Raw genomic sequence first — 26245 nt, forward strand, 5'->3', positions numbered from 1 at the left:
ATAATTCATTATTGTGTTTAAACGTGGGAAGGCCCAGATAGGATATAAGAAGTATAAAATAACACTCACCCATATTTATTGTATTGAGCAGAGGAAGTCGCGAAGAACACGCAGACAAGTAATAGAACCGAACGAGAAAGCATTTTCCTGATTAATTGTAGAAACCCTTACGTCAATTTAAACTCGAAGAAATATGGATTGGTAATAGAACCGGGAAACAACCGACTGCGTTTTATAGCAGACCAAGACTGAGAGGAGGAGAAGGAAGCATTTAAATAATTCCTGTGTAAATGGAGAAATAAAACCACCAGCGCCACATCCTTTGAACATTATTTCGTTAAATGTCAGCATTATCACGGTTTCTTTTGGCTTGCTTAAAATTAAAATTAAATTTGACAAATAGTACAAAATAAATTCTGCTTTTTATTCTAGGAAAACGTCATGGTAGCGGAAAATATGGTCATTCGCATATTTATTTAGCACATGAAATTTAGTTGAGTAAGAAAAATTCAGGTTATATGATTTTTAAAATTTGATGTCAGTATGTAGCAACTTTATTAAATTCATGAGCGCAACAATCGGCGAGTGAACGTGTTTGCATATCAAGTGGCATTTCCACGTCACGCAACTCTCAATTGAATTTTATCGCGCCACTCTGTATACACGCCGGGAGTCAACAAGGAGCTGATGGATAAATTTCCATTCCGACTCAGCTCCTCTGCGTGACAAGATGCTGCAACCTTTATTGATTTCTTTGCTGTTTGTCTCGGGATTCATCCAAATTTTTGCTCGACCAGAAAATATAATTTTGATCCTCACCGATGACCAAGATTTGGTGAAAACGGGATACGTATACACAATTTACTTTAAGTTTTGACTCAAAATTAATTTTTTCAAATAAACAGACTGCTTTGCCCAAGACGAAATTGTTGCTGGGAGATTCCGGAAGCACCTTCACCAATGCGGTAAAATAATTATCTTAAATTTAATGTGTTTTTTTTAAATTTTAATTTCAGTTTGCAACGACGCCAGTGTGTTGTCCAAGCCGTTCTTCCATTCTGACAGGCCGCTATTTGCACAATCACAGAGTGTTGAACAACTCTATTTCCGGAGGATGCGCCAGCGATAAGTGGAGAGAAGACTTTGAAAACAACGCAACGTTCGCGACGCACCTCAAGAAGCAGGGGTACAAAACGTTTTACGCAGGCAAATATTTAAATCAGGTAAAACACAATTTTTCAATGGAGGAATGTGATAACATGCGACAAGGAATATTTATTGTGACATAAATGAAAATCTGTTGCAAGCTTGGAGACAAGGAATTTTCCTAATGCAACAGTTTTTTTTAATAAAAATTTCATAAATAAAAATATAATTTTTATAGCGTGTTTTTGATTAAACGCAAATATGAAGTTGATTAGAATTGTAGACTCTTTTAGGACCAATTAAAAATAAAATTTCAGAATTTGTCAAAATTAAACTCTTTTTGTCAATGATTTTTCACTTGATTTAAATTCCTCTAGTCGTGATCTATCCAACGGTGAACGAATTTTGAGGAAAATTTCACCAAATTGTTTAACAAATCGTGATTTTTAATAAGGAGATATTGCTCGCCGCTTGATTAGCACGCAAACATCAATCACACTTTCTCGCAAAATTTAACGGCAGCCTGGGAAAAAATAAGGCTCTCTCCAAATTGTTTAAGATAATAAATATAAGGTAAAAAGGTCTTAACATCCACTTTAAATTACATTTTTTATTTAAGATTTTTTAAATTAATATTTAAAAATAACTTTTAGTACGGCAAGAAAAATGCTGATGTGCCGAAAGGGTGGGACTGGTGGTTCGGCCTGCAGGGAAACTCTCGCTACCAGAATTACACGCTCTCCGAAAACGGCACCTGGCGCAGTTACGGCGATCGTCCTGAGGACTACCTGACTGATGTCATTGCCGAGCGAGCGCTCGAGTTCCTGAACCAGGGCCAACTGCAAAACACACCCTTCCTGATGGTACTCGCCACCCCTGCGGCGCACGACCCTTTCACCCCTGCCGAAAAATACAAAGGGCGCTTTGCTAGGAGCCAATTGCCGAAAGGAGCCGATTTCAACGCTTTTAATCAGGTGCAAAAATGATTAATTTTGTTGAGTTTTTTTTCCATTAATAACGAAACAAAACAAATTCTAAAAATTTAATTTACAATGTTTTCGTGTATAAAGTAAAATTGATCATATTTCTATAAATTGAAATTTTCAGTCAAAAACTTTACCAAAATTTGAGCTTATAATTTAAATAATTTTGTAAATATTAAAATCAAGAATTTTAATCAAGTTTTATGTAGATTTTAATAAGTTCGAATATTGCAGGGAAAGCATTGGCTAGTGCAAATGCCTCCGCTCACCTTGTCAAACGAGACTATCTCGAAAATTGAAGAGATTTACAGGCACAGATTGGAAACCCTGCTCTCAGTGGACGATCTCGTGGAGCAGATTGTCTCGAAATTGGAGCAGTTGCAGCTTTTGGAAAGGACCAATTTGGTGTTCACCTCAGACCATGGATACCACTTGGGTGCAGTTTAATTTAGTTTATTTAAATCCTCAAAAATTTGTATTTTAAATAATATAAAAGATTTGATTTTTGTAAGGCGATTTTTTGCTGCAAATTAATTTGAGTTTTATCTGCGTCCATGAATAATAATTCACTTTTATTTATATTAATTTTTTCTAATATATATATGTGCTTAATGACGCAATTTCACGGGCCAGAGGACAAAATTGGCACGATTTTAGAATTTTTTTGATCTTGTTTTAGGCCAGTTTGCGATGCCGTGGGACAAACGCCAGCCGTACGACTTCGACATTCGAGTTCCATTTTTGATCCGCGGCCCTCGCATCCCCAAGAAGAAGACTTTTGAGCAGCCCATTCTGCTGACTGACCTGGCGCCGACCTTTTTGCAAATCGCCGGAATCGAGGATGACAGTGGCATGGACGGAATTTCCTTATTTAAATCGATCGAGTTGGAAAAGATGAACAGGTCGTTTCTCATTGAATTCAACGGCGAGTCGCACGAGGATTCTGTTTCTCCAGACTGCCCTGAGGAATTCCGAGAAAAAGGGCAGTTCTTTGTAGGATTTGCAGTATTGATATATGCTTTTCGATTTTATTTCATGCTATTTTTAAGGAGTGCAATCTGGATAACGCCTGCAAATGCCAGGACGTGCGGAATAACACTTACGCTTGCGTCCGGCACATTTCAAACAAATGCAGTTTTATTTTCTGTCACTTTGATGATGATGAGGTTTTAATTTTCAGGCTAAATATAGTATTTTATTTTTGATTTAAAAATGTTTTCCAGGACTTTGAGGAGTTTTATGATCTGAATTCGGACGCCCTTCAGTTGAGAAACGTCGCTGATAATCTTCAACCGCATTTTCTGCAGTTTTATCGGAAGTCTCTTAAGAAATTGCAGTTGTGTTCAGGGAAGGAATGCAAAGAGAGCGGATGGAAGAAAGTCTTGTGTCCTGACTTCGGAACAGATTAAAACTAGAATTAGTCTCGGACAGAAATTTGCAGTATTTGTATTGTTCACCGACGTTTAATAAAGCGGATAGTGAATTCTAGTTTAAAAAAACTGATTTCTCGCTGATACCCTATAAAATATAGGAAAATAAAAAGCAAGTGTTTTCTTTTAAATCTTGATTTTGCTCCTAAAAGCGGTCAACATTTGTTCTCTAGAAAAAAAAAATGAAAATCAAATAATATTTTTTTGACTGTTTAATTGTCCTTGGAATAATATGGTGCTAGAAATTCAAAAAAATCAAAACAAGCAAATTCACTTTACGCAATCTTAATTTAGGTTTCAAAGAATATTGTCTGACATAGAAACTTAATAAATAAAAAATAGCTTGAAAATATCAACTTTAAAAATTGCTTGATAAGAAAATGACAACGTTAAAATTAAATAAACAAAAATACATAGAATAAATTAACTGTAGCTTTTGTAATGTGAACATCTATTCGAAATTATCGCAGAACTGACAATGAGAAAATATGGCTCAGAATTCAAAAAGAGGCCAATCCTAGTAAAATATATTTGATTTATAATAAATTTTACCACAAGAGGCGAAGTTTATATGATTGTATTTTTCTGGGTTCTAAAAATCTGCAGTAATTATAAACAAAAGACAGCACTCCATCCTAAAATCTAATCAAATTTCAAAATCATCCTTAATCTGCGAGTTAGGCGTCGTTTTACAGGTTTCCGAACATGTAAAACTCAAATTTAATGTCAGAATTGATAATGTTTTACAACACCTAAAGTTAGGGCCAAAATTAAAAGTTTCACGTCGACATCTCAACTTGAACAAAAGTTACAGTCATTTTCTGAGATTTTTAAAATAATTTAAACAGAAAAACCACGCGCTTTTTTATCTTCAAGCTCCGACTCCCATCACCTCTCTAGCTAGTTTGAAGTTTTTTACCCTCTTTAATAATAAAATATGAAAAAATATAATGGAAAACGACGCTTTTTCTTGATAGAGATTTTCAAGGACAAAACTAAAGCGACATTGGATTAATAATGAAAAAGAGAAGCCAATTATACACGCGGTTTTTCATTGCCAGAGCTGCCCATTATGACTTATCATTTTGTCCCATCTGGTTTTTCCTGATCCCAATCTGCACGTTAACCTTGCTCCACTGACATTGTGCCACTTGAGAATCGCACGCGAAACATTTGCCACTCCATCAAAAAAATAAAGCACAGAGTAAGAAAGAAAATAAATTTTCTGCAATGCTCGCGGCTTTCTTTTCGCATGCACAAATTGGCAGTTAACGATATTTTCCCATTCTCACCTCGTAATAACACATTGTCATGCGTGACATTACCCGGCCACCGCCATGACGTCACCCCTAATTCATACTTCCTGGTAAAAAATCGATTGAAATAAGAGAATGAATTTACAAATCGATGCAAACAAAATTTAATAGAACGCCATGCTAATCATCTGAACTTGAGGATGATCCACAGCAGGAAAAACACGAAAATACAGAAGAGGAAAAGGTAAACAAGATGGTAGTTGTGGCTGCCCTTGCCCAGGCGAAGCACTCTGTCCATCGTTTTGCCGAGGAAGCCCCGAGAATGCTCCATGTCGTCGTTCTGGAAACGACAAGTTTAGCTTCTCTTCTTTAAAAATCTCATAAAAAATAAACTCACTATATCAGTCAGCAGTTTGTTGTGGTATTTCACTTCTGTGCCCATTTCTATGCAGAGCTGTAAAAATGATAAATTTTAATATTTAAAACATCATTTTTAATAATTAATTATTACCGATCGAAGTGCCCCAATTTTGTCTTGCAGCTGGTCCGTCATCTGCTCATTTTCCTCCTCGACGGGCGAATGGGGTTGGAATGAATAGGATTGGTCTGAAATAATAAAAAAAAACATTATAAATGATTTATCTGTTAAGATTTCCTTTAAATTTCATTAACTTCCTAAATTAATTAAAATCCTACTTACTAGCATGAGCTCTCCTCATTTTGGCAACGTTTCAGTCACTTCGGCTGCTGGTTAATTAAATTGTGTGCATTATACCTGAAAAGGGGAAAGTAGAAAATTAAAAGAGACGTGGCATTTCTAAACTTGATTATAAAAACGATAGTAAAATTGTTTAAAGGCTTTTTATGATTTGCCAGAAACGAGAAAGAAATTTAAGTTGTAAAAACTCGCCTGTCAAGCCGCAAATACTGAAGTAAAATGGACAAAAGTCACGAAATTAAGGGCATCATTCTTTTGAGCTGGACTTTCTCTGTTTTTGTGTTGAATCAACAGCAGATCCATATGTTTTGTACCACCTGGTGTCTGATTAGAGAAACACGTTGAGTTGGAGCGCTCTGATTGGTCGATTTTCACTTTTTGATGCAAATTGGCGCCAAAGAAGCGTGCAATAGGACCGATGCTAATGTAAAAAGTGGTGTCAAAACAATTATTATTTTCAATTTAATTTTAAGAAAATATAATTTATTTTTGTGGCTTTTATTTTTTATAAAAATATTTTGAGTGACAACAGTTGAATAATTATTTTCCTTGGATATTAATAATAAATTTTCCTCGTCTCTTTGGTCTTGTCAAAGACAATTTTCTTGAAAGAGGAACTTTTTCCATGCAGTATTTAAATTAATTAATAATTATTGCACGCGCAAAATAAACACGAGATAGATTTTAACCCAAAATTGAGAAGAGAGGCTCCGCTTTGTCCTTGGCACGTAACCCTTGCCGTCACGGTGTCAGAGGTCAGTGTGACGCATCTCCTCTCAACTGATAACAATTTGATCTCGATTGTCCAGCGTCCAGTAGCAACGGCACAATCAACATGTTAATATCGGATGCTCTGTTTTTCTCCCTTGTTTATGCCACAGTGATCGCAGATCCTGTAAGTAAAAAAATATTTTCTATTTATTGCAAAACTAGTTGTATTTTTCTCTATAGTTAAATATCTTTTCTACGCGGTAGATTTTTATTTAATCCTCAAAATTGAATGTTTTTGGGAGCAACCAGCAAGAGGAAGTCGATTATTTGAAAGTTTTCTCTCAAATGTTTCTGCGAATTAATTAATGAATTTAATTCTTTTGAACGGACTTATTGTTAAATGTTGAATTGTTTCGACACTCTTTGTCTCTGGTGTGCTTTAAAAAAATTCTTCCTTTCCTCTAATGTTTTCCTTAAAGGTCTCAAAAGAGCACCAAATTCCCAGAATTGAAAATATTCAACCACCCTTAAAACTGTATTTCCTCGCCTAAAAAATTAAATCTCTAGATTTTCTCAAAAGGAGACAACGACAAAAACTTAGTTTAAATTTTAGAAGAAAAATCATTTTTTGGCCCGCCTATTCTTAAAGATATTATTGTAAATATATTTTACAGATCATGATGTTTTTTTCTTAAAAGGGGAAGAAGTAATTCTAAATGAAAATTCTGCATATATTTAAGAAACCAATATTGAATTATTTTAAATTTAAATCGGTCTGAACAACCTAGAAATAATTGTATTAGCCTACATAAATTAATTATCTCATAATTTTTTTTAAATAATAAATTCTCCAGATTGTCTACCGGGGCGAGCAACAGTCGCAAAAGCCGCCGAAGCGATTTGAGCTGGCCAGAAACTGGCAGCAGTCGTCTGAAATTCAGCAGATTCCCCAGCAGTCCGAATACGACTACCAGCAACCCCTCGTGGTGGTGCATTCGTACAAAAAGCCCAGCCAGTACCAGTACTACTACGAAGGGCCGACCCTGCAGAATGTGCTCGAGCCACCAGTGCAACAGCCCGAAAGGCCGAGATCCAAGAGCAGCGTCATCCAGCAGATCAATGCATTCTGTCTCGAGGAAAACGGCCAGTTTCCGTTTCCGCAGGACTGCAGAAAATTCGTCAATTGCTGGAAGGTAAAAATTAAAAAGACTTATTGGCATATTGCGCAACAACAAAAATTAATTTGAATTGTTCACCTCAATTATCAGTTGATAAAATTGTGGGGAAAAGTTTAGTACTTGACAAATTTAAAGGAATATTTTATGTTAAGTTAAAATCCAGTTTTCACAAATTTTCAGTACAACTCAACTTCTTTCAATTTAAAATATCTTATTTGCTATTCGCACAAAAAATTGTTTTTAAAATATTTTGAATCTTTAGGGTCGAGGAACGGTTCAGGTGTGTGCTGCTGGAACCTTATTCGATCCAGAAATGCGAATCTGCAATCACGCCAATCGGGTGAGCTGTACAGACACAGACGTGGAGCAACCGCAGATTTTTCACGGCTTCGTCAGGGCAGGAGGTCGCCGCCTCGAAGAGCAGCACGAATTCTCGGAATTCGACGAAGATAACACAGGACAACAGGTAATAAATAATTGCTTTTTTTAAATTATTTTTTTTATCAAAACTGTTGGGAATAAAGAGGATTTATTGCATCCTCTGATTTAATTTGCCTCTAATATTTAAAATAGTTATAAATTAAAAAAAAATACTCAGAGGCAAAGAAAACATCGTCTTGGTATAAAAAGGGAAAATTCAAACTTATTTCCGTATAATGATGTTTCCCCCATTTTAATTTAATTTAATTTTTCGTAAGATGGTTTGTAAATTCTTATTTGGTGCATGAACTTTGCTACAAACTTGATGCGCTGAAATCACAAATCCTTTTTTGGTTATTTTGTGACTGCAAAAATTCAATTTTTAATCATAATTTCAATTTAGGGGTAGCTATCCTGTTTTAATTTAATATAAAAGCAAATTGAAAAATATAACTATAGTTTCCCAATTGTCTCGGAGCACTAGCTGCTTTGCATTTCCATTTTAATTTTGATTTACAAAGAAAACTACATCCATAAATTTTATTTAGAATAGAAGATCTCACCCTTGGTAAATTTCGATGAAAATTTTCGTTCCTTTTTTTTTATTTCAAATCCAAATTAACACGACCTTTTTAAATTTTCCCTCATGAAAATTCAAAATATACGTTTTCGCTAAGTTAATTTCTGGTTATAGGTTGGGCTGGAGCAGAACTACAACCGGGAGTGCGAGTACCCTGACAGGCCATGCCCGATTCCGCAGCCGCCGAGCCAGCAGGAGCCGCAGGCCCTGAGCTGCCCTGAGCCGTCGGGGATGTGGCGCCACCCTTACGACTGCACCAAGTTCATCCAGTGCGCACACAACCGCCTCTTCGAAATGCCGTGCGGCCCTGGCACGCTTTTCAACCCTCTGCACATGGTCTGCGACTGGCCCCAAAACGTCGATTGCCAGGTCGGCGGCGGCGAGTTGGTCCCTGAGCAAAGCCAGACGGCCGGACATATCGAAGATAGGATTGCGGTGGAAGGGCAGGAGTCGCAATACTTTGGTCCGCCGATCGCCTCAACCCCAACAACCACGACGACGACAACCACTACAACAACGACAACCACGACGAAACGTCCAACCACCACGCAGAGGAAATACCAAACCATGTCCAGGTCCATTTTGGCATATATATTTTTTTAAGGCAACACAACACCTCCATCATTTTTTTTTTAATAATTCACCAGTTGCATAAACTCGTAGTGTTCGAAACCGCCAAAAGATGGCGCCACCGTATACTTTCGTAATAAATTTAATTTTAAGACACTTCCGCTGCGATTTCAGACTCAATCCTGCCACTGTGCGTTCTTCGCTTAATATGCTTTCTTTTGACGTTCTGAAACCCAAAATCGGTCCAGCCATTCGCCGTAGGAACGTTGGGAAAGATTTTTTTTTTAAAAAATAGCTTTTCGCGATTCTACTGCGATTGGCTTAACCGATTTTGGTTTTCAGAACGTCAAAAGAAAGCATATTAAGTGAAGAATGCACAGTGCCAGGATTGAGTCTGAAATCGCAGCCGAAGTTAATTAAAATCAAAATTATACGGAAATATATGGCGGCGCCATCTGTTCGCGGCTTCAAACACTGAGGGTTTATAAAACTACTGTTGAATTGGAAAAATAAATATTTTTTAGGACCAGACCACCTGCAACCACACCAACTCGGCCCACGACCACCCCAACCACCCCACCTCCAACAACCACCCCCGAGCTCTTGCCGGAAACCACGCCCCCCGTGTTTGTTCCCGAGGAAATTCCGGATGAGTCGAGCATCATTCCCAACGACCTAAAGTCGCCCCCGGCGGGACAGGTGCCTCAGCCGCAGCCCAAAAATGGGCAGAGGGTGCGTCTGCGCAACGGCCCTGAACCCTGGGAGGGTCTGGTGCAGGTCTTTCTCGGCGACAACTTCGGCTGGGGATTCCTGTGCGACGTCAGTGGCAACTGGACCATCAGCGAGGCCAACGTCGTCTGCAATCAACTCGGATATGAAAAGTAATAATAATAATTCGAATAATTCTTTTTTGTGTTGCTGGAACTTTTAGTTATGGTGCGATTGCTTGAGAATTATCCTTTTAAATACTCTTGACAAAACTTGTTGAAAACAAAAGTAAAATTCTTTTAAGTATTAATTTAAATTCATATTTTTTTCTATGAATGATTTTTTTGAATAGTTTTTTCATACACGATTTTTTTAATTTATCTTATTATTTTTTTATTTTTTATCCAAAGAGTACAAGCTACGCAGTTTTCAGACTTTTGAGTCGCTCTTAGAATTATGAAAAACCGTCTAAATTGCTTCTGAGCTCTTCAAATTACATTTAAAACTCACGAATAAAATACATGTCACAGATTTAAAGATGATTTTCCTGCCATGATGTTTTTTTTCCAATTTGGTTTCAAGAGATATATAATTTAATATATTTTAAATTAAAATAAATTTTTAAATTAATCTAGCTGTCAAAAATAACAAAAATTAAGTACAGTAAAAAAATTAAAAAAAGTAAACCTAAAATGCAATAAATTAAAAATCATGTTAAATCAATAAAAAGTCTAAAAATATTCTTACTTATAGGCTCTTAGTCTGCCTCAAAATATTTGTTTTCTTTTAAAAAAGTAATATTTAGTTTTATGTTTAGATATATTTCAATCTGAATTTTGTAAAAAATTCAAAGATTCATCAATTCGAATTAAAATCTCTTAATTATAACTGTTTTAGCGGTGCAGAATTAGCGTGGCAAGGGTCGCGATTCGGCTTGGCCAAAGCGCTGTGGCCTCGACTCTCTCTGGCGTGTTCGGGCCAAGAACGGTCGCTGCTCGAATGCAGGGCGAAAGACGTGTCCTCGCTGGGCTCGTGCGACCTCGCCAGGCACGGGGCCGCCGTCCGGTGCGTGCGGCCGTCCAGGTCCCTGTGCGGCCCGTTGGAGGTCGCGTGGGGCGGCAAATGCTACAAGCTGACCAAGGAAATGACCTCCAGGGAACAAGCCAAAACTCAGTGCGGCGAAAACGGAAATCTGCTCACCATCGAGTCACAGGTAAAAATTTTGCAAATTGAGATTTTTTAATTATTTTTGTTTTTAACAACGGCAGGCTGAGAACGATTTTATTTCCGAGTGGCTTCTCATCAAGTATCCGTCCGTGGGCAAGGTTTTCACCGCCGGAGTGGGCGTCAAGCTGTTTAAAAATCCAGTTTGGATATGGCAGGGCAGCAGCTCGCCCTTCGTCTACAGCAACTGGTGGTCAGGTAGGCAGAATACTGGATTTAATTTTAAGATTTTATCACCGTTTGCAATCTAAAACTTACAAGCCTCAATTAAAACTGTCTAAAAATGAAAACAACCCATCCAGAACAATTAATAAACTCATTTAAAATTAAAAAACTTAAAAGCTGACTAAATTTATCGTTGTAAATGTTTTACAAAAATAAATTATTTTTGTGTTGGTTATTAATTTTAGTAATTTTTTTAAATTTATTTATTATAAATTTTTGCTGTTTCAAAGTTTTTATTGTAAAACTTAGTATTTCTTCAGTAATTTTAATGCATCCGTTGGCAATTTTAATAATATAATATGATTTAAAATGATCTTTTCTCGAGTTATACCAATATATTTTGTGCTGTAAATGTAAATTTGGCATCATAAAATTTATTATCATTCTTTATAGAAGAAATTAACAAAATTTACATATTATTAAACCATCTGAATTAGAATTTAAATCTGAAAAGTTTTCATGCACAATAGATATAGCTAAGTCCTTGAAAATTTGATATTACAGTAACGAGAAAAATATATATAAAAGCATCTAAAATCAGACAAAATTTTCAACTAATTGCGTTATTGGCCGATGGAAACATCTAAATATATTTTAAACGCAAAAAAATGTAATTAATAACAGTTAAAATGGTGAAATTAGGGCAAAACTATTAACTTAATTATAAATAAAAGTCGATTTCAAAAAATGAACAGTCCAGAAAGATTTTTTATAATATTTTTTACGTTTCCACGGTGATTGACTGAACCGATGTTGGTTTTTAGCGCTTCAAAAAAATCATTTCATGAGGGCTGAATGCACAGCAGCAGGATAGAGTCTTTAATCACTTAAAATCAGAAGAAAATCCGGGGGATGTATTAAGAATATTTTTTTAGTAGCAAAAATGGAGCTGAACGACCTGGAAGCCAGCTTATAAAGCTTTAAAACGCTATCTAGTACCATAAATGAGCTTTTTGCAAATTTCCTGGCCAATGTATAAAATTAAGGCTTTCCGGAAAGTCAAAAATGACCCAAAGATCGATTATTATAGTTTTTACCTATTAAATATCACCACTAGCTTCAAAATTCTAATATGTATTATTGTTTCCAGGGTCTACAAAATCCCGTATTTTCCCCCAGAAAAACCTACTGCATTGCAAACAGAAACTGCTTTTGCGGTTTTTTGTGCAATTTTGTGAATTTTTCTGAAACACGTGCATTTTTATTGAAGATAAATATTTCCATGATGGATTAACAAAAAAGGCTCCTAACAAAATCAGTATAAAAGCCATTGGTTTCACCAAAAGACCAAAAATTTTAACACTCATCGTAATTTTCCAAAACTTCCGACTTTTTTGGCGCGAAATGTGACCTTAAATCCGGAAAAATACGGTAGTTTTTTCCAGCTGGTTTCTGCGCAAAAAACCAGTTGTTAATTTTTGTACATTGCAAAATTGGCGAACCCATAAAGATTTTTAACCTCTTTGGAGCTCCTTAAATAGAAAACTGAGTCGAATCAAAAATAAAATACGAGATTGTCGAATATCCCAAGAGTTTCCATGTAAGAAAAATAAATAAATTATTTGTAGAATCGACTGGCGACGACGGTTGGCCCGAGTTGAAAGCAGACAGGATTCCAAAGTGCGTGATCGGCTCGCGTTTCTTCCCGTGCAAGGATTCGCGCAAAGGCGAGCTGTGCGACCAAGGCTACCTCTTCTGGGAGGCGGCCGAGTGCTCGGACAGGAGCTGGGCAGTGTGCGAGCGGCCGCAGGACGAGGTTGCGTGCCGCGAACCTGGCGTCAGGTACAAGGGCAACGCGAGCATCGGCATCAGCGGCCTCGAGTGCCAGCCGTGGGATTTGAAGGAGCCGCTGCTCCGGCTGCTCAGCATCGCCGAGAAAGCCGACCTGCAGAGCCACAACTACTGCAGGGAACTGCCCCTGGCCAACCAGAAGGTCGATATAAACGGACCCTGGTGCTTCGTCGCCCCAAACTGGCCTGAGGAGTGCGATGTGCCCAGCTGCAACGCCAGTGTTGGTAATTTGACTGATTTTTTTATTTAGGAACATCATAAAAGGGGATCGAACGAAATTAAAATAATTTTTTTGCATCAGCTTGTTGATTTTGATGAATTTAGAATAAAATGACCAATGGAAATTTTTATATGTAGCACAAAAGGTGAGCTAGGGAGGCTGTAAAGTCTTAAATATTTCAAAATATATTTAAAAATACAGTTTTAAATAAAATTTTATGAGACAAAACTATTTATGGGTAATTTTAGACATTCCGAGACAAATTAAAATTTTCTCTCAAGAGTCTGTCAATTTTAAAAAAATAATTGGAGCAAAAACTCCACAAAATTTTGAAAGCTGAAGAATTATACATATTTTCATGCTTGTTTTAGGGGGATTCTGGTTTGAAAGCATTATTTAGTGAGACACAAATTGATTAATTCAGCAAAAACCTACTAAATCTAAAAGCTTACAAATTTTCTTGCATTTTTCTATTTAAATATCCAGTAAAATAAAATTGATTGTAAAGTTATGGGGATTTTTCCATGTTAATTTTTGCAAATTTAAATTTTTTTGGTAAAACAATGTTTTTTAATTTTATTTAAATAATTAATTCATTTTAGAAGCTCGATCTAGCACTTTAAACGTGCAGTGCAAAACGAACGAACGGCGGTGCGAGAGCGGCGGTTGCATCTCGACAGACTGGATTTGCGACGGAGAGAAAGACTGTCCTGAAGGCGAGGATGAAAGAGGGTTTGAGCCGAATTTTCCTGAGCTTATTTTTCAAATTACGATCATAATTAATCAGATGCAAGGATCTGCTATCCGGATTCACGGTGAAGCTGTTCAACCACCTGGTGGCGAGGGACCGAGAAAAGTATTTGGGGGTGAAAGTGGAGAAGTGCGCCAAGCTGTGCATCGAGAGCCACTCGTTCGTCTGCAAGTCTTTCAGCTACCAGTAAATAAAAAATCACATTTATTTCTTTTTTAAATAGTTTTTAGATGGTTTAGTAATTTTTCTGATTGCGAGCTTTAATTACTTTTTTACTTAATTTTTTTCTGATGCAAAACCAATTTGAAATTGGAATAATTTGAGACTTTTATAGAAAAACTCATTAAATGTCTTGATCATGAGATAATAAAGGTCCAAATCATGCATTTAAAAACATTGCAAAAACACCATAAACTATTTAAAAAAAAACTAGCTAAAATTCACAGCCATTTGGATTTTTTTTTTAAAAATTATTATTTTAATTTTTAGTTCAACCAACAAAACATGCATTTTAAGCGAAGACAATATCGGAACGTCTGGAGGTTTGAAAATGAACGAAGCGTGGGATTATTACGAGCGGAAAGCGCTGACGGTCGACTGCTCCAACATGTTTAATTGCGGCAACAAAAAATGCATTCCTAAGCGATCTGTAATTAATTTTCTAAATCAAAAACCATTTTCTTAAACCGATTTTGAAGGTTTGTGACGGAAGAAATGACTGCGGAGACAGGACTGACGAGAAAAACTGCTCGCCGGACGCACTGAATTTCGGTCTCAGGTTGATCGGCGGTGCGACAGAAAACGAAGGCCGAGTGGAAGTTAGAGGTATATTTCTATTAATTAGAGGGGTTTTGATTTTGATATTTTTTAAAAAAAAAATCAAGCTTTCAACAAGTGGGGACTGGTGTGCGACGACAAGTTTGACATTTTGGACGCCCACGTGATTTGCAAGGAATTGGGCTACACGCTCGGCGCCGCAGCGGTTGTGCGAGCTTCAGAATACGCACTTCTTCTAAACAGTAAGTTTTAATTTTTTGCAGGGTTTGGAAAAGGGTAGATAATTTCTTAAAATATATTAAAATGAATTAAAAAATTAGAAAATCAGCAAAACCTGAAACAATATATTTAATCATGCGGGGAAGTTGTACATTTGGTCAATTAAAAAAATTTCAGGCACGAAAAAACTTCCGTTCTTCATGGACGACCTGCAGTGCAACGGAAGTGAATCGACAATCAGCGAATGCAACTTCAGTGGCTGGGGCGAACACGACTGCAGACAAGATGAGGTATTTTTCTAAAATTATTTTAAATAATAATTTAAAAAAAAATTATCAGGCTGCTGCCGTATCTTGTCGCGTGCCTGGCCAAGAATGCAACCCTTACGAGTTCAAATGCGACAGCGGCGAGTGCCTGCTTTTGAAATACCTCTGCGACGAGTTTGACGACTGTCAAGACATGAGCGACAGTTTTCCGGAAAAGTGTCAGGTAATTTTCAGGGATTTAAACTTATTTCAGCTGGGCGTTAATGATTTCTAGTCAAAATGTCAGCAAAATTGTGAATTTGCATAGCGTAAAAAAGACAATATCAAACTATTTATCTCGTGAGTGTCAAACAAAAAATCTAAGATAACAAAAGTTCGTTAAATTTTACAAGAAATTTGATTCTAAAACCTTTTCCCAAAAATATTTAAGATTGACCAGTTGCATAAACCCTTAGCTATTGAAACCGCCAACAGATGGCGCAACCACAGACTTTCTTTAAAATTTTGTTTTAAGCGGTTTTCAGGCATTTTTGCTGCGATCTCAGACTCTATCTAGCTATTTTGCTTTTTTTAATTAATTTGCTAATTTTTAACGTGCTGAAAACCAAAATCGGTTCAGCCATTCGCCGTAGAAACGTTCGAAAAGATTTTTTTATTTCAAAAAAAGTTTTTCACGATTCTACGGCGATTGGCTGAACCGATTTTGGTTTTCAGCACGTCAAAAATTAGCAAATTAATTGAAGAATGCACAGTAGCTAGATTGAGTCTGAAATCGCAGCGGAAGTGCCTTAAAATCGAAAGTCTACGGTGGTGCCATCTGTTGGCGGCTTGGAACACTTAGGGTTTATGCAACTGGTGATTCACCTAATGGTTAACTAAAATAAACCATTTAAATGAAACCCTTGGTGCAGGGTACCCCAATAGTAGGCTAGAAAATAAAAAATTAGTTCCCCATTTTCCCGTTTAAATTAATCAGTTTTTTCCTTTCCTTTTGAGGCTCCGCTGGAGGTTCGGCTTGCCGGTGGCGAGAACGAGTTGGAGGGGCGCGTGGAAATTCGCTACAAGGGCACCTGGGGCAGCGTGTGCGACGACAGTTTCGAGCAGCCCGACGCGCAGGTCATCTGCAGGATGCTGGGCTACTGGGGCCCGGCCAAGGCGCTCAAGGCGGCCACCTTCGGCGCCGGCTCGGGGCCCATCTGGCTGGACGAGGTGCAGTGCCTGGGACAGGAGACGGACATCGCAAAGTGCGGACTGCTGCCCTGGGGCGAAAACAACTGCGGACACAACGAGGACGTCGGCGTCCGATGCTCGTTGGGAAACTTTACCTTTGGCCAAAGACACAAGGTGATTTATTTAATAACTGTAATTAATTAATTTTTTTATGTATTTTCTGTGCTAAATGAAATTAAAAATCTGGCCTGTTTATTGTTGAGATTTTATTATCAAATTTTAGTATCTAAGATGACAGAAAAAATGTGAAAATTTAGCAATAACCATAACTAAAGCGTTGATCCAAAGTTTCAAAAATTAATTTTTAAATTTCTAATTATTATTACTTCATCAGAATGATTTAATGTTTTTTTGCAGTTATTCCACTCCACATAATTTTTTCTTATTTAATTACTTCTGTGTCTTGAAGGAGCCGGAGCCAAAGATCAAAGCCCAGCCGCAGGTGCTGACCGAGTTTTTCCCCGCGCAGTGCGGCTCCATCCAGCTTCCAGAACCGTTGCTGAAGGGCAGTAGGTTCACTCCGAAGGTGATTGGAGGGTTAGAGGTGGAAAAAGGTTCCCATCCCTGGCAGGTAAACCCGCTTAAACCCTCTTGAAGGGTTTTTTATAATTTATTTAATATTTTATCTCGTGATCAGGGCAGTTTGCGGGTGCGAGGTCCTAGCGGCTTGTCAGTGCACTGGTGCGGCGCGATTTTGATCTCGAATCTGCACGCGCTGACCGCGGGTCACTGTGTCATCGACCATCAAAAGTCGCAGTTCATCCTCAGATTTGGAGACCATGACACGCACGTGAGCGCCTGTTTTGATTAAAAAATTATTTTTATGCTGTTGATTTTTCGATTTAAATTTTTGTATGAAAATTTTAAAATTATAATTTTAAGAGACAACTTAACTTTTGAGAACTTGAGACATTTCGAGACAAATAATAATTTTTTCTCAAGTCTCTGAAAATTTAAAAAAAAAATAATTTGGAATAAAAAATCAAACAATTTCTGAAAGCTGATAAATTGTCTTCAATTTTATTTTAATTTCCATTAAAATTAAATTGTGATAAAAATTTAATTAAATCATTTTTAGACTGCCGAGGAGAGCGAGCGCGACGTGCAAATCGACGACATTATCCAGCACGAGGAGTTCAACATTGGTCCCAGACTGAACAACGATATCGCCATCATCCGAATCCGCTCGCCAGGCATCGAGTTCACCGATTTCATCCAGCCGGTGTGCGTGGCGGCCCGAGACGCGGTGTACTCGCCCGAAATGAACTGCACCATTTCCGGCTGGGGTGCGAAAGGGGCCTCGTCCAGCGGGCCGTCAAGGTTCCTCAGGGCCGGCGTCGTTCATCCCATTCCGGACCAGACGTGCAGAAGCAATCAGGTATTATTCTAAATTTACTTGGTAATCTTATAATAAAAGGCCTGCGACTGTCTACTAACAAATAAAAAAACCGTTTCTAAAAAAATAGATTTTATGCAGCCGGTGCGACACTCGTGTTGTCCCGGTTGCCTGTGCATTAAAGAGGAATGATGGTGAATTTCCCCGCCAAATCCTTTAACACACATACAGATTGGGTCCTAAAAATCATGTAAAGCTAAAAAAATACATAGGCAGCACTGTAAATTTTCGAGAAAATCGGCCTCAAACTTAGCATTGTTTTAAATGGAGAATTTTCAAAGGAATTGTGTAATCACGATTTTTTCTGAAATTCCGCATTTCCCCAAAAAAAGACTCTGGCTGTCCGATAGATCTCGATGAGAGGATTCCAAATCATGTGAGAAAACAAAGTCAAGCAATGTAAATTTCGGAGAAAATTGGCAAAAACAATCTGATTGGTCAGCGCCCAGCGCTGCTGGCCAAGAGAGGGGGGCGTTTCACGCCGTCGATTCTGGTTGCATTACAGAAGGTGGCCGGCGCGCAACTCAATTATCATTTTAATTACGTTTTCATTATCAGAAAAATTGGAAATTTTCGCACATGGTAGCCAATGAATCTGTCCTTGAAAATCAATAAAAAAATTATTTATATTATACGCAGTCTCTGATAGCCATAAGGGTCCGAGTTTGCCTCTGAAAATCATTAAAATTATTAAAATGAAAGAAACATTTTTTCTGAGATGATTCTTGAATAAATTAACTTAATTTTGGGTATTTTGATTTTTCCCAAAAAAAATTTAAACGTTCTTTAACGGACATCTGAAATTTTCGGACGAATTTTTTTCGAAAATTTTAAATTTTAGAAAATGTTGCTGAGCGAGGGAAAACTGGAAATTTAATCAGCTTTCTGAATTTAGGCAGTATTTAACGCTACTATGAACTGGTGAATTTTAATGAAGCCAAACATAGACCCCTTTTGAAAATCTGCAATTTTTGAAAAAATAAAAAAATTTCTTTCAAGACTCAAAAGCACTTTTTTTATCTTCTCACTATTAAATTTTCTTAATTTTTCTCACCCCAGAAGGAATTAATTTCCTATGCTAAAAAAAGAGGGCGTAACCGGTAAAAATCGAAAAATTGGATTTTGAGGCACTTTTGGTCAGATGTACATGGAAAAAATAGGTCAGTTAGGGTTAACTTTACACGAAATTTCATTTTTTAAAATAAAAAAATCACTATCATTCCACTTTAAAGTGGATCGATAAAGGATGACATTAAAAAATTATTTGAAAGGACCTTTTGCTCAAGTAAAAATTCAAATTTTCTCCCAAATTTCGAGCGCTTGACAACATTTTCTTGGCAGATTTCTATTCCTCTCATCGAGATCTGTCCAACGGCGTGTGAAACCTTTTAGGGAAACTCTTTGTTGTGAAATAAAAATATAATTTCAAGTAAGGAGACAGTCCTCACATTTGAAAAGCGTAACTTTGCAGCCACTTTTCTAAAAAATGTACAGTCAATTTTGGCTTCAAATTATTCCGAAGGAATGAATTCATGCATTATGGCAACAAGAATTTTCCAGGAAATTTTCAGTATGAATCCTCTTTAATTTTGTTTCAGGTTTACGGGGGGCAGGCGTTAAGCGCGGGCATGGTTTGCGCCGGCGACCTGCAGGGCAGCGTCGACTCGTGCAACGGCGACTCCGGGGGTCCGTTGGTGTGCCCTGACGAGGGTCGTTTCACGCTGTACGGCATCACGAGCTGGGGTCGCGGCTGCGGCACGTCCAACAAGCCCGGCGTCTACGTCCGGATGAGCGCCTACAGGGATTGGCTCGAGAAGAAAATCAGGCAGATTGAACTGACCGATATCGACCTCGAGAACTTGCTCGAGGCTCGACAGTGAGCAAATAATTTTACTGTGTAGTGTTTTTGATAATAAATGTAGATACAAAATAATAGAAACTTCTGGTTTTCATTTATTGAAACAAGGTAAATTTTAAATTGTTTTGATAGCACATCGAGTTGTGATTAAATTTACAAGGATTCGTTTCTGTAAATTTTGGAAGGAAATTTTTAAGTTAAATTGCGCTGAATGCTCGAAAGATCAAATTTCAATAAAAAATCCCTTGATAAAAACATTTAAGCAGATTTCTACCCCTAAAAAATTATTTCATCGAAAATTAGAAAAACTGTTAAATATTTTTTACAATCAGCAAAAATAGAGCTGCATTTTCTGGTAAAATTTAGTGATTTTCCCAGATTAAAAATAAATTAAAATCGAACGGGGCAACAGGGTAAAATTAGATTTTTATAAAAACATAAGTTAAAATTAAATAAAATTATTTATTTCGACGTAAAATTTTAACTAAGAAATTCTTAAATGCCGCCAAAAGCCACAGCTGTATTACGCGGTCGATGATTTCCTTCAATTCTCCCAGCGTTTTCGGCTTTCGAAACGCGAGCAAAATCAAAAAATGAATGAAAGCTAGGACCACGACCAGCAGTAAGCAATTAACAAGTGAATTCGTGCAGTACGCCCAGAGCGACTCCTCAGGAAGATGCGCGTCCTCGGCATTTTTTGGAGTCTTTGTCCTGGCGATGACACCAGCAAAAGTCAAAACGGCCGAGACCAAATCAAGACTCTCCTGCACGCAGTTACTGGCTACCGAGCAAATCTAAGTAAGAGACGAGTGTTTTTTTAATCTTAATATAGATAAAAAATTGATTTAAAAATACAATTTAGGTCAAATTCAAAAAATTAAAGCCTTGTATTTTCGTGAAGGATTAAATGTATTTTTTTTACAGGAAATGTGGTTTGAATTTTAAATATTAACTTAGCAGGATGAAGGTGAGCCCCTAAAACAAACCCTTAGGAAAAAACGTCTGTTGATTTTTTAAATGCAATAATTATTTTTTAATTAAAAAAAGGCCAGATAATTTTTTAAATTAATTTTCAAAACAATTTAAATTATTGGATGAATTAATAAATTTTCCAAAAGCACACTACTTACTGTATCGACCAAGGACATGATGCCTTTTCACATCCTCACAAAAGAAACGCAAGTGAGCAAAAGTTTGTACAAGGACAAAATGAAATCGTAAAGAAACCTGAGCGAAAAGCCTGCCATTGAGAGGAAGGATTCGACTCGGTTGCTCTCGAGGAAGTGGCTTCTGGCTTGCTTGCCCGACCAGCGACCACCGAGTTCCTTTTTGCAATCAAGAGGCGCCGGGAAGTGGGGAGCTTCGATTTTGCGAGAGAAATAAAAGTTTTAGCCTTTTAACTAGAATAATTTATTTTTCATTCATGGTAGAAAAAGGAGAATGCATACACAGTCTCAATAATATAATCAGCTCGTGTCTTACAATATTTCATCGTCATATAAATACAATAATAAGTAAACAACATTTTCATCATCATTATCTCTCTTTTGTTATTATTTTTCATGTTTTTCCTTTTACTGTTTCGTAGGACAATAATAAATTCAATCAATAAGAATCAACGGGCGTTTCTTTATTGTTTCACGGCGGAGTAAAAAGAGTTCGTTTTGCGACCGGTTATGGTTGTAGTTCGCACAGAGTCCTTCTCACTGTGTACTCGGCTCTCCTTGCGGCGGAAGAAAGACATTTTTTTCTCGCAAATTGCACTGGATTTTATTTTTTTTCGAGGTTGGCGGCCGAATGGATTTTTTTTTGTATAAATGGGTCGGTGATTACTCGTAGTGTATGAGGGACGTTGAATATGAAGCAACTTTGAAACCGAGTATAGCAGACATACTCTCTACCATGGATTATTTTACGTACAATCAGCGTTTTTCATTACCATATTATTTCTTATTTAATGCTTGCAATATAGAAGTACATAGAGAAGGAGTAGAATACATAATTAGTTGCGCTTTTCAGTGTGTATGTATGTTGCGAGTGTAACAGCAAAAAAAGGTTATACAAACATGAACGATTTGCATTTTGATATTGTTGGACCGGCCAGCGCCGGCACGCCGCCGCGGCAACAACTGTAAATAGAAATCTCCAATCCGCGGCGGCGCGAGCGACGCCGGCCAATCGGCGAGCGCTGTCGGAAGGACTTGGCCCCCCACCCGCCGTTCCCGACCAATCACGCGCAGCAACAATTATTATTATAATCAAAAATTGCGGCGGGAAGGGCGGCTGGGCGGCCCGGTCCGAGGTAGAAAACGGTAAATAGTAGTAGTTTCTTCTTCGTCTGTTTCAGAGTGTGTAAACGTTATTTTAAAAAAATACGTCTGTAAATAATGGTCTCGATCACGTATGTACTGAGGTAGTGATTACAAATCGTTCATTTGATTTTTTGTTTTATTTTATTTTAAATCGGATACGGGAAAATCGTACCCCGGCGTCGGCTGGTGTGTGTAGTTGTGTTTCAAGAATGGAAATAAAATACAAATATAAATTCTAATAATTAATTGTTGAACGAGAATTACTTTTAAAATATAAAAGGCGGCAAAAATGTACAGCATCTTATCGAGGTGTGTGCGAGGAAATAATAACAGATTAATTATTAAGCTCAGCTGCGTGAAATTTCGAGTTGTAGTTCTGTCTCTGTTTTTCCGTCTCTCATTTTTTTTTTGTATTTACTGGCTCTTGTCTATCAACATCGGTTATTATTATATTGTGTGGGGTGCTTTGCGTTCGTGAGTGGGATCAATTTTCCTACTGGTTTCATTACGCTATAGTAGTTTAGAGAATATAGATGAAAAGAAAGTCAACAAATGCGCCCCGCGAGGCTTACAGTTGAGAACAAAAAATCTAGATAAGCATCCTAAAAGGTGAAACATATATAGTGACGACGCGAAATTAATCAATTATATAGCCACAGTAATCTACCAATAGTCAAAAAGCTACCTTATTAGATTTCCTTCAACTCATGCGCTGCTGCTGTGAGTGTCAAGGCAAAAATCATGATCTGCGTTTGCGCCTCAAAAACCAAAGGGCGATGATTTCTGCCTGCAATGTCCCAAGTACAATGTGTGTGTGTATGTGTGTGTCGTGGTAGTTTTATATTCACTTAATTACGTTTAAACGTTCACCTATTGTTACCCATTGTTGCACATCATCTTATCTGCTAGAGGGTTACTAAAGAAAAGAAAGTAACATAATTATCGTATTAATTATTTCTATCGTAGCCTTTTCTTTGAAACACGACTGCTTCCAAAGTGCGTGTGTAGCGAATTAAAAAAAGAAAAGATGGCGCCCAGCTGGACGCTCGAAATCAACTGAGGTAAACCGGTGTGATTCTGCTCCGTGGTGTGTGTTTGTTTATTTGTGTGTTGCATTTGTTTGTTTGTTTGTTTGTTTGTTTTTTTCTCCTACAGAGACTTGACATGAAAATCAGAGCCCGTGAAAGGGTAAAACGAATGGGTTGTGATGTAGTTCGCCGCCTGGTATGAATAGTGTCCCATTAGAATTGTTTAGACATTTTCTTCGCAACTGCGTCGCGTGCGAATTTATATTGAAACAGAACTCTTGTGTTGAGGTAGCGTTTGTTTCTTTAATTTGTCGTTTTTCGCAAATTATGAATGCGTAACTTGTTGGTCAGAGATTCGGATCTCCTCTCGAGGTTTGCGAAAAATTATAAACTCCGGAATGGCAGAGTGTGAAAAAGGAAGTTAGTGTGTCGCGTTTGGTGGCAAGCAATTTCGCTTGTTTTTCTTTTGTTTGGAGTGTGAAGGTTGTAGTTTAGCTCTCCGCGTCAGTTTGGTCTGGAAGTTGTGAGTGTGTAGCTAGTTTTCCGACTTCCGGCCCGCCGCCTTGGGCCCAGACTGTGTACGTGTGTGTGTATATCACAAGGCAAACGCACCATTCGACCGAAAATTTCTTGTTTACTTTCACCCAGATGATAGTTTTCTTAGCTTCGAGGCGAATTCCTTGATATATATGCGTGGTCATAAAGCGATCTATTTTCTCACGGCGGAGGTCGTGGACGTTCTGATTGGTTTACGTATTGGTTGGCCAATCAGAACGCCCGCGGTCCTCCGCCAAGTGAAATAGATCGCTTTTCGACCACTCACAACGCGGAATTTGCTTTGGAGGGAAGGAACTTCTACTTTTAAACCATCATCTTGAAATTCTTGGTCAAATTAATGAGCTTCCCTTGCAAGAAAAGGCGGATTTGAGTCGACTTTTCGAGTTTGCTTGAACAAAGAGGTCTGTTGTGTGTTGGTTGGCTTTCTTCTTTTCTTCAAATTGTGTGTGGTTTGTTTCGTTTGTTTGTTGGATCGTTTTCGAACATCGTGTTATTTTTGACTGAGAAATACGTATTCGGATGTAAAATCGATTGATTTTCGACAGGTTGGCCGAGAGTGTTTTGGTACCGTATTAGTTTCGTGTTTTATTTAACTCAGAGGGGAAGGCTTCATGAAATATGGTGTAGTTTCTGCTTTTTCGAGTCTGCGTTTAAATGAACAAATGATGTGTTTGCTGTTTTCTTTTTCGTTTAATGCGTGCAGCTCCGTTCTCCCCAGCATTCATTAGCCTTATTTCTCAAAAACAAAATACGAACAGTGGGCCCGGTGGCGAGACAAAAGTCTAAACAACTTTTAAGAACACAAAAGAAACAAAACCACCGGCGCCGCTACCAATCGAAAAGTTTCTTTCTCTCGCAAGGAAAGAAATCAATGTTCGCTCAACTTTTTTTTTAAAAAAGAGATTTCTCTCGTCATTTCGTCGCTTTTTTACCCAACAATGTATCAAAAATAAATTTCATTTCATTTTTGTTTAAAACATCTTCATCATTATCAATAATGACTGTTTCACCACACAACAATGATGGTCTCATTTTACTTTGTACTGAGATAGAGTGTGTTAGTCGGCGCGGCGCGGGGCCGTCCGAGCCCGCGCCCCCGCCGGCGGCCGCTTTTAAAAATATATACCGTTATATTTTTATACCCTGAGAAACAATTCGATCGGCGGCCACCTTTCGCGAGGGAAGCAAGGGCGGCCCGCGAGTGCGTGCGCGCCGCTGCACAGAGAAACCCGTCTGCGTGCAGCGTTCTCATTTAATAAGCCACTTTTTTCTCTTAAAAAATAATATTATAGTTGCAGTCTTATCAAAACATAAGACATTCCTCGCGTCTCCTCTCGTAAACCTCAAATATTATGGCAAACTTTTTCAATTTTTCTTCCGTAAAAAATCACTCCATCCACATTTGTCTTCAGTAAAAACCATCGTAGCTCTGCAGTTTCTAACCACAATCTCTTATTTTTTTCCTTGCAGCTAACCTCTTTCTTTTTTTTCTCTCTCTCTCTCTCTCCCTCATGTACAATTAAATCCTTAATTTTTAATCGTCCCAGCCTCGCGTATCACCACTAGCGTAAAATATTATCCGTTTCGGAGGCGGGGACGAATTCCTTTCCATTCCTTGTCGCGCGAATCGTGTAATGACTAAAGCACCAAAGCTACGCATCGTCTTCAATGCCCACACCTTCTGTCCTCGTCTCATAATTTAAATTGAGCAAATATGCACTGTACTCAACCACTCAGACGGTGTGCACCTTAATTACTTCAACTTACTTCTCGTTAACGTGTTCCACGAAAAAGCAAAGAGAGACAACGAGGAAAGGGCCAGCCTCGACTGCTCCACAAAAATAGTACAACTCTGGCTCTCGGCTGCCCCGTTCTTCGCGTCCCTGGATCCCTGAGTAAGGTTGCTTGCGTACCTTACCTTTCTTTTAACTGTGTGAGTTTACTTTTAAACAATCTCCTCTGTTTATATAATCAACTCTGATCTAACAAAAAATTCTTGCACGTGTTTGTGTGTATGTATGTGTGTGTGTATTTATTTCTTTTTTTTAGCCTCCCAAAGAGAAGGCCTGCTTCTCCGTTGTAGTTCTCCTATAGCGTTGTCTTCTCTTTGGTATTTTGCCTGTTTAAAAAGTACGAGGTATTTCGGTTGCACCATTTTTAACACCCCCACCCCCTCCCCGCCCGTGTCACCCCTTAACACTTAATTTTGTTTGTTTGTTTCATTCTTGAGTTACTACTGGCCGTGCATGTGTTACTTCTGCTCGGGGACGCGGCTCTGCGGGGGCCGACTGCCTCCGCCAACGCCGCTGCCGCCCCCGCTGCCGCCTCCGCTGGGTCCTCGCGACGGGGGGCCACCGCCAGGCGGCAAAAGTCCTGGCTGGCCCTGCTGGATCATGGAGCGGATGCGTCGCTGGGCAGACTGTAACAGAGAAGATTGGCGGATCCCGTTTAGTAAAATTAAAAAAAAAACAATATATTATTATTCTCTAAACATTAAAAATTGCAACAAAACGAGATCAATAATATTTTTTATTAGTTAGGGGTTTCATTGGGCACCCAACAGACGCCATTTTGAAAAACATGCGCGGCGGGAACAAAATCAAATCAATTTGGCAACCCATTTATTTATTTATTTATTGGTAAACTCTATCCTGAATAGGGCATGTCGAAATCAAACTGGCAGTCAGCAG

The 26245-nt window shown here is 38.0% G+C and overlaps 4 protein-coding genes across 13 annotated transcripts in view; 2 read left to right on the forward strand and 2 right to left on the reverse strand.

Moving 5' to 3' along the window:
- The first annotated feature begins 672 nt into the window (after positions 1 to 672).
- Positions 673 to 3617, forward strand: LOC135946814 (N-acetylglucosamine-6-sulfatase-like). Its single transcript, XM_065495219.1, has 8 exons — positions 673 to 850; positions 906 to 965; positions 1017 to 1223; positions 1800 to 2120; positions 2364 to 2565; positions 2809 to 3122; positions 3179 to 3295; positions 3353 to 3617. Exons 1-8 carry the CDS (start codon positions 731 to 733, stop codon positions 3536 to 3538), a joined length of 1527 nt encoding a protein of 508 aa, XP_065351291.1. The 5' UTR covers positions 673 to 730; the 3' UTR covers positions 3539 to 3617.
- A 1338-nt stretch (positions 3618 to 4955) lies between these two features.
- Positions 4956 to 5843, reverse strand: Bet1 (blocked early in transport 1). Its single transcript, XM_065493552.1, has 5 exons — positions 5726 to 5843; positions 5516 to 5590; positions 5327 to 5421; positions 5213 to 5269; positions 4956 to 5155 (listed from the first exon to the last, which is right to left on the reverse strand). Exons 2-5 carry the CDS (start codon positions 5532 to 5534, stop codon positions 5000 to 5002), a joined length of 327 nt encoding a protein of 108 aa, XP_065349624.1. The 5' UTR covers positions 5535 to 5590; positions 5726 to 5843; the 3' UTR covers positions 4956 to 4999.
- A 478-nt stretch (positions 5844 to 6321) lies between these two features.
- Positions 6322 to 19738, forward strand: LOC135945700 (uncharacterized). Of its 2 annotated transcripts, none has more exons than XM_065493536.1 (20): positions 6322 to 6428; positions 7099 to 7437; positions 7685 to 7888; positions 8537 to 8997; positions 9517 to 9873; positions 10598 to 10913; positions 10969 to 11122; positions 12718 to 13164; positions 13763 to 13892; positions 13948 to 14097; positions 14401 to 14560; positions 14610 to 14736; positions 14796 to 14930; positions 15085 to 15197; positions 15247 to 15396; positions 16170 to 16517; positions 16813 to 16974; positions 17041 to 17193; positions 17482 to 17781; positions 19398 to 19738. In XM_065493536.1, the coding sequence occupies exons 1-20, from the start codon at positions 6369 to 6371 to the stop codon at positions 19677 to 19679; spliced, it is 4548 nt and encodes a 1515-aa protein (XP_065349608.1). In that variant the 5' UTR covers positions 6322 to 6368; the 3' UTR covers positions 19680 to 19738. The 2 variants fall into 2 exon arrangements, with proteins under 2 accessions (XP_065349608.1, XP_065349610.1); XM_065493538.1 differs by having other exon boundaries at positions 13766 to 13892.
- A 361-nt stretch (positions 19739 to 20099) lies between these two features.
- The window catches only part of Imp (IGF-II mRNA-binding protein), a 45325-nt gene continuing 39179 nt past the window's right edge, over positions 20100 to 26245 (reverse strand). For all 9 annotated transcript variants that reach the window (XM_065496418.1, XM_065496415.1, XM_065496417.1 and 6 more), the window contains 2 exons: positions 20788 to 25974; positions 20100 to 20451 (listed from right to left, as the gene is read on the reverse strand). In XM_065496418.1, coding sequence (XP_065352490.1) covers positions 25807 to 25974 — 168 coding nt within the window. In that variant the 3' untranslated portion in view covers positions 20100 to 20451; positions 20788 to 25806. The remainder of the gene's footprint in view (positions 20452 to 20787; positions 25975 to 26245) is intronic.

The sequence above is a fragment of the Cloeon dipterum genome, chromosome X (genome assembly GCF_949628265.1).
Source record: "Cloeon dipterum chromosome X, ieCloDipt1.1, whole genome shotgun sequence".
Taxonomy (NCBI): domain Eukaryota; kingdom Metazoa; phylum Arthropoda; class Insecta; order Ephemeroptera; family Baetidae; genus Cloeon; species Cloeon dipterum.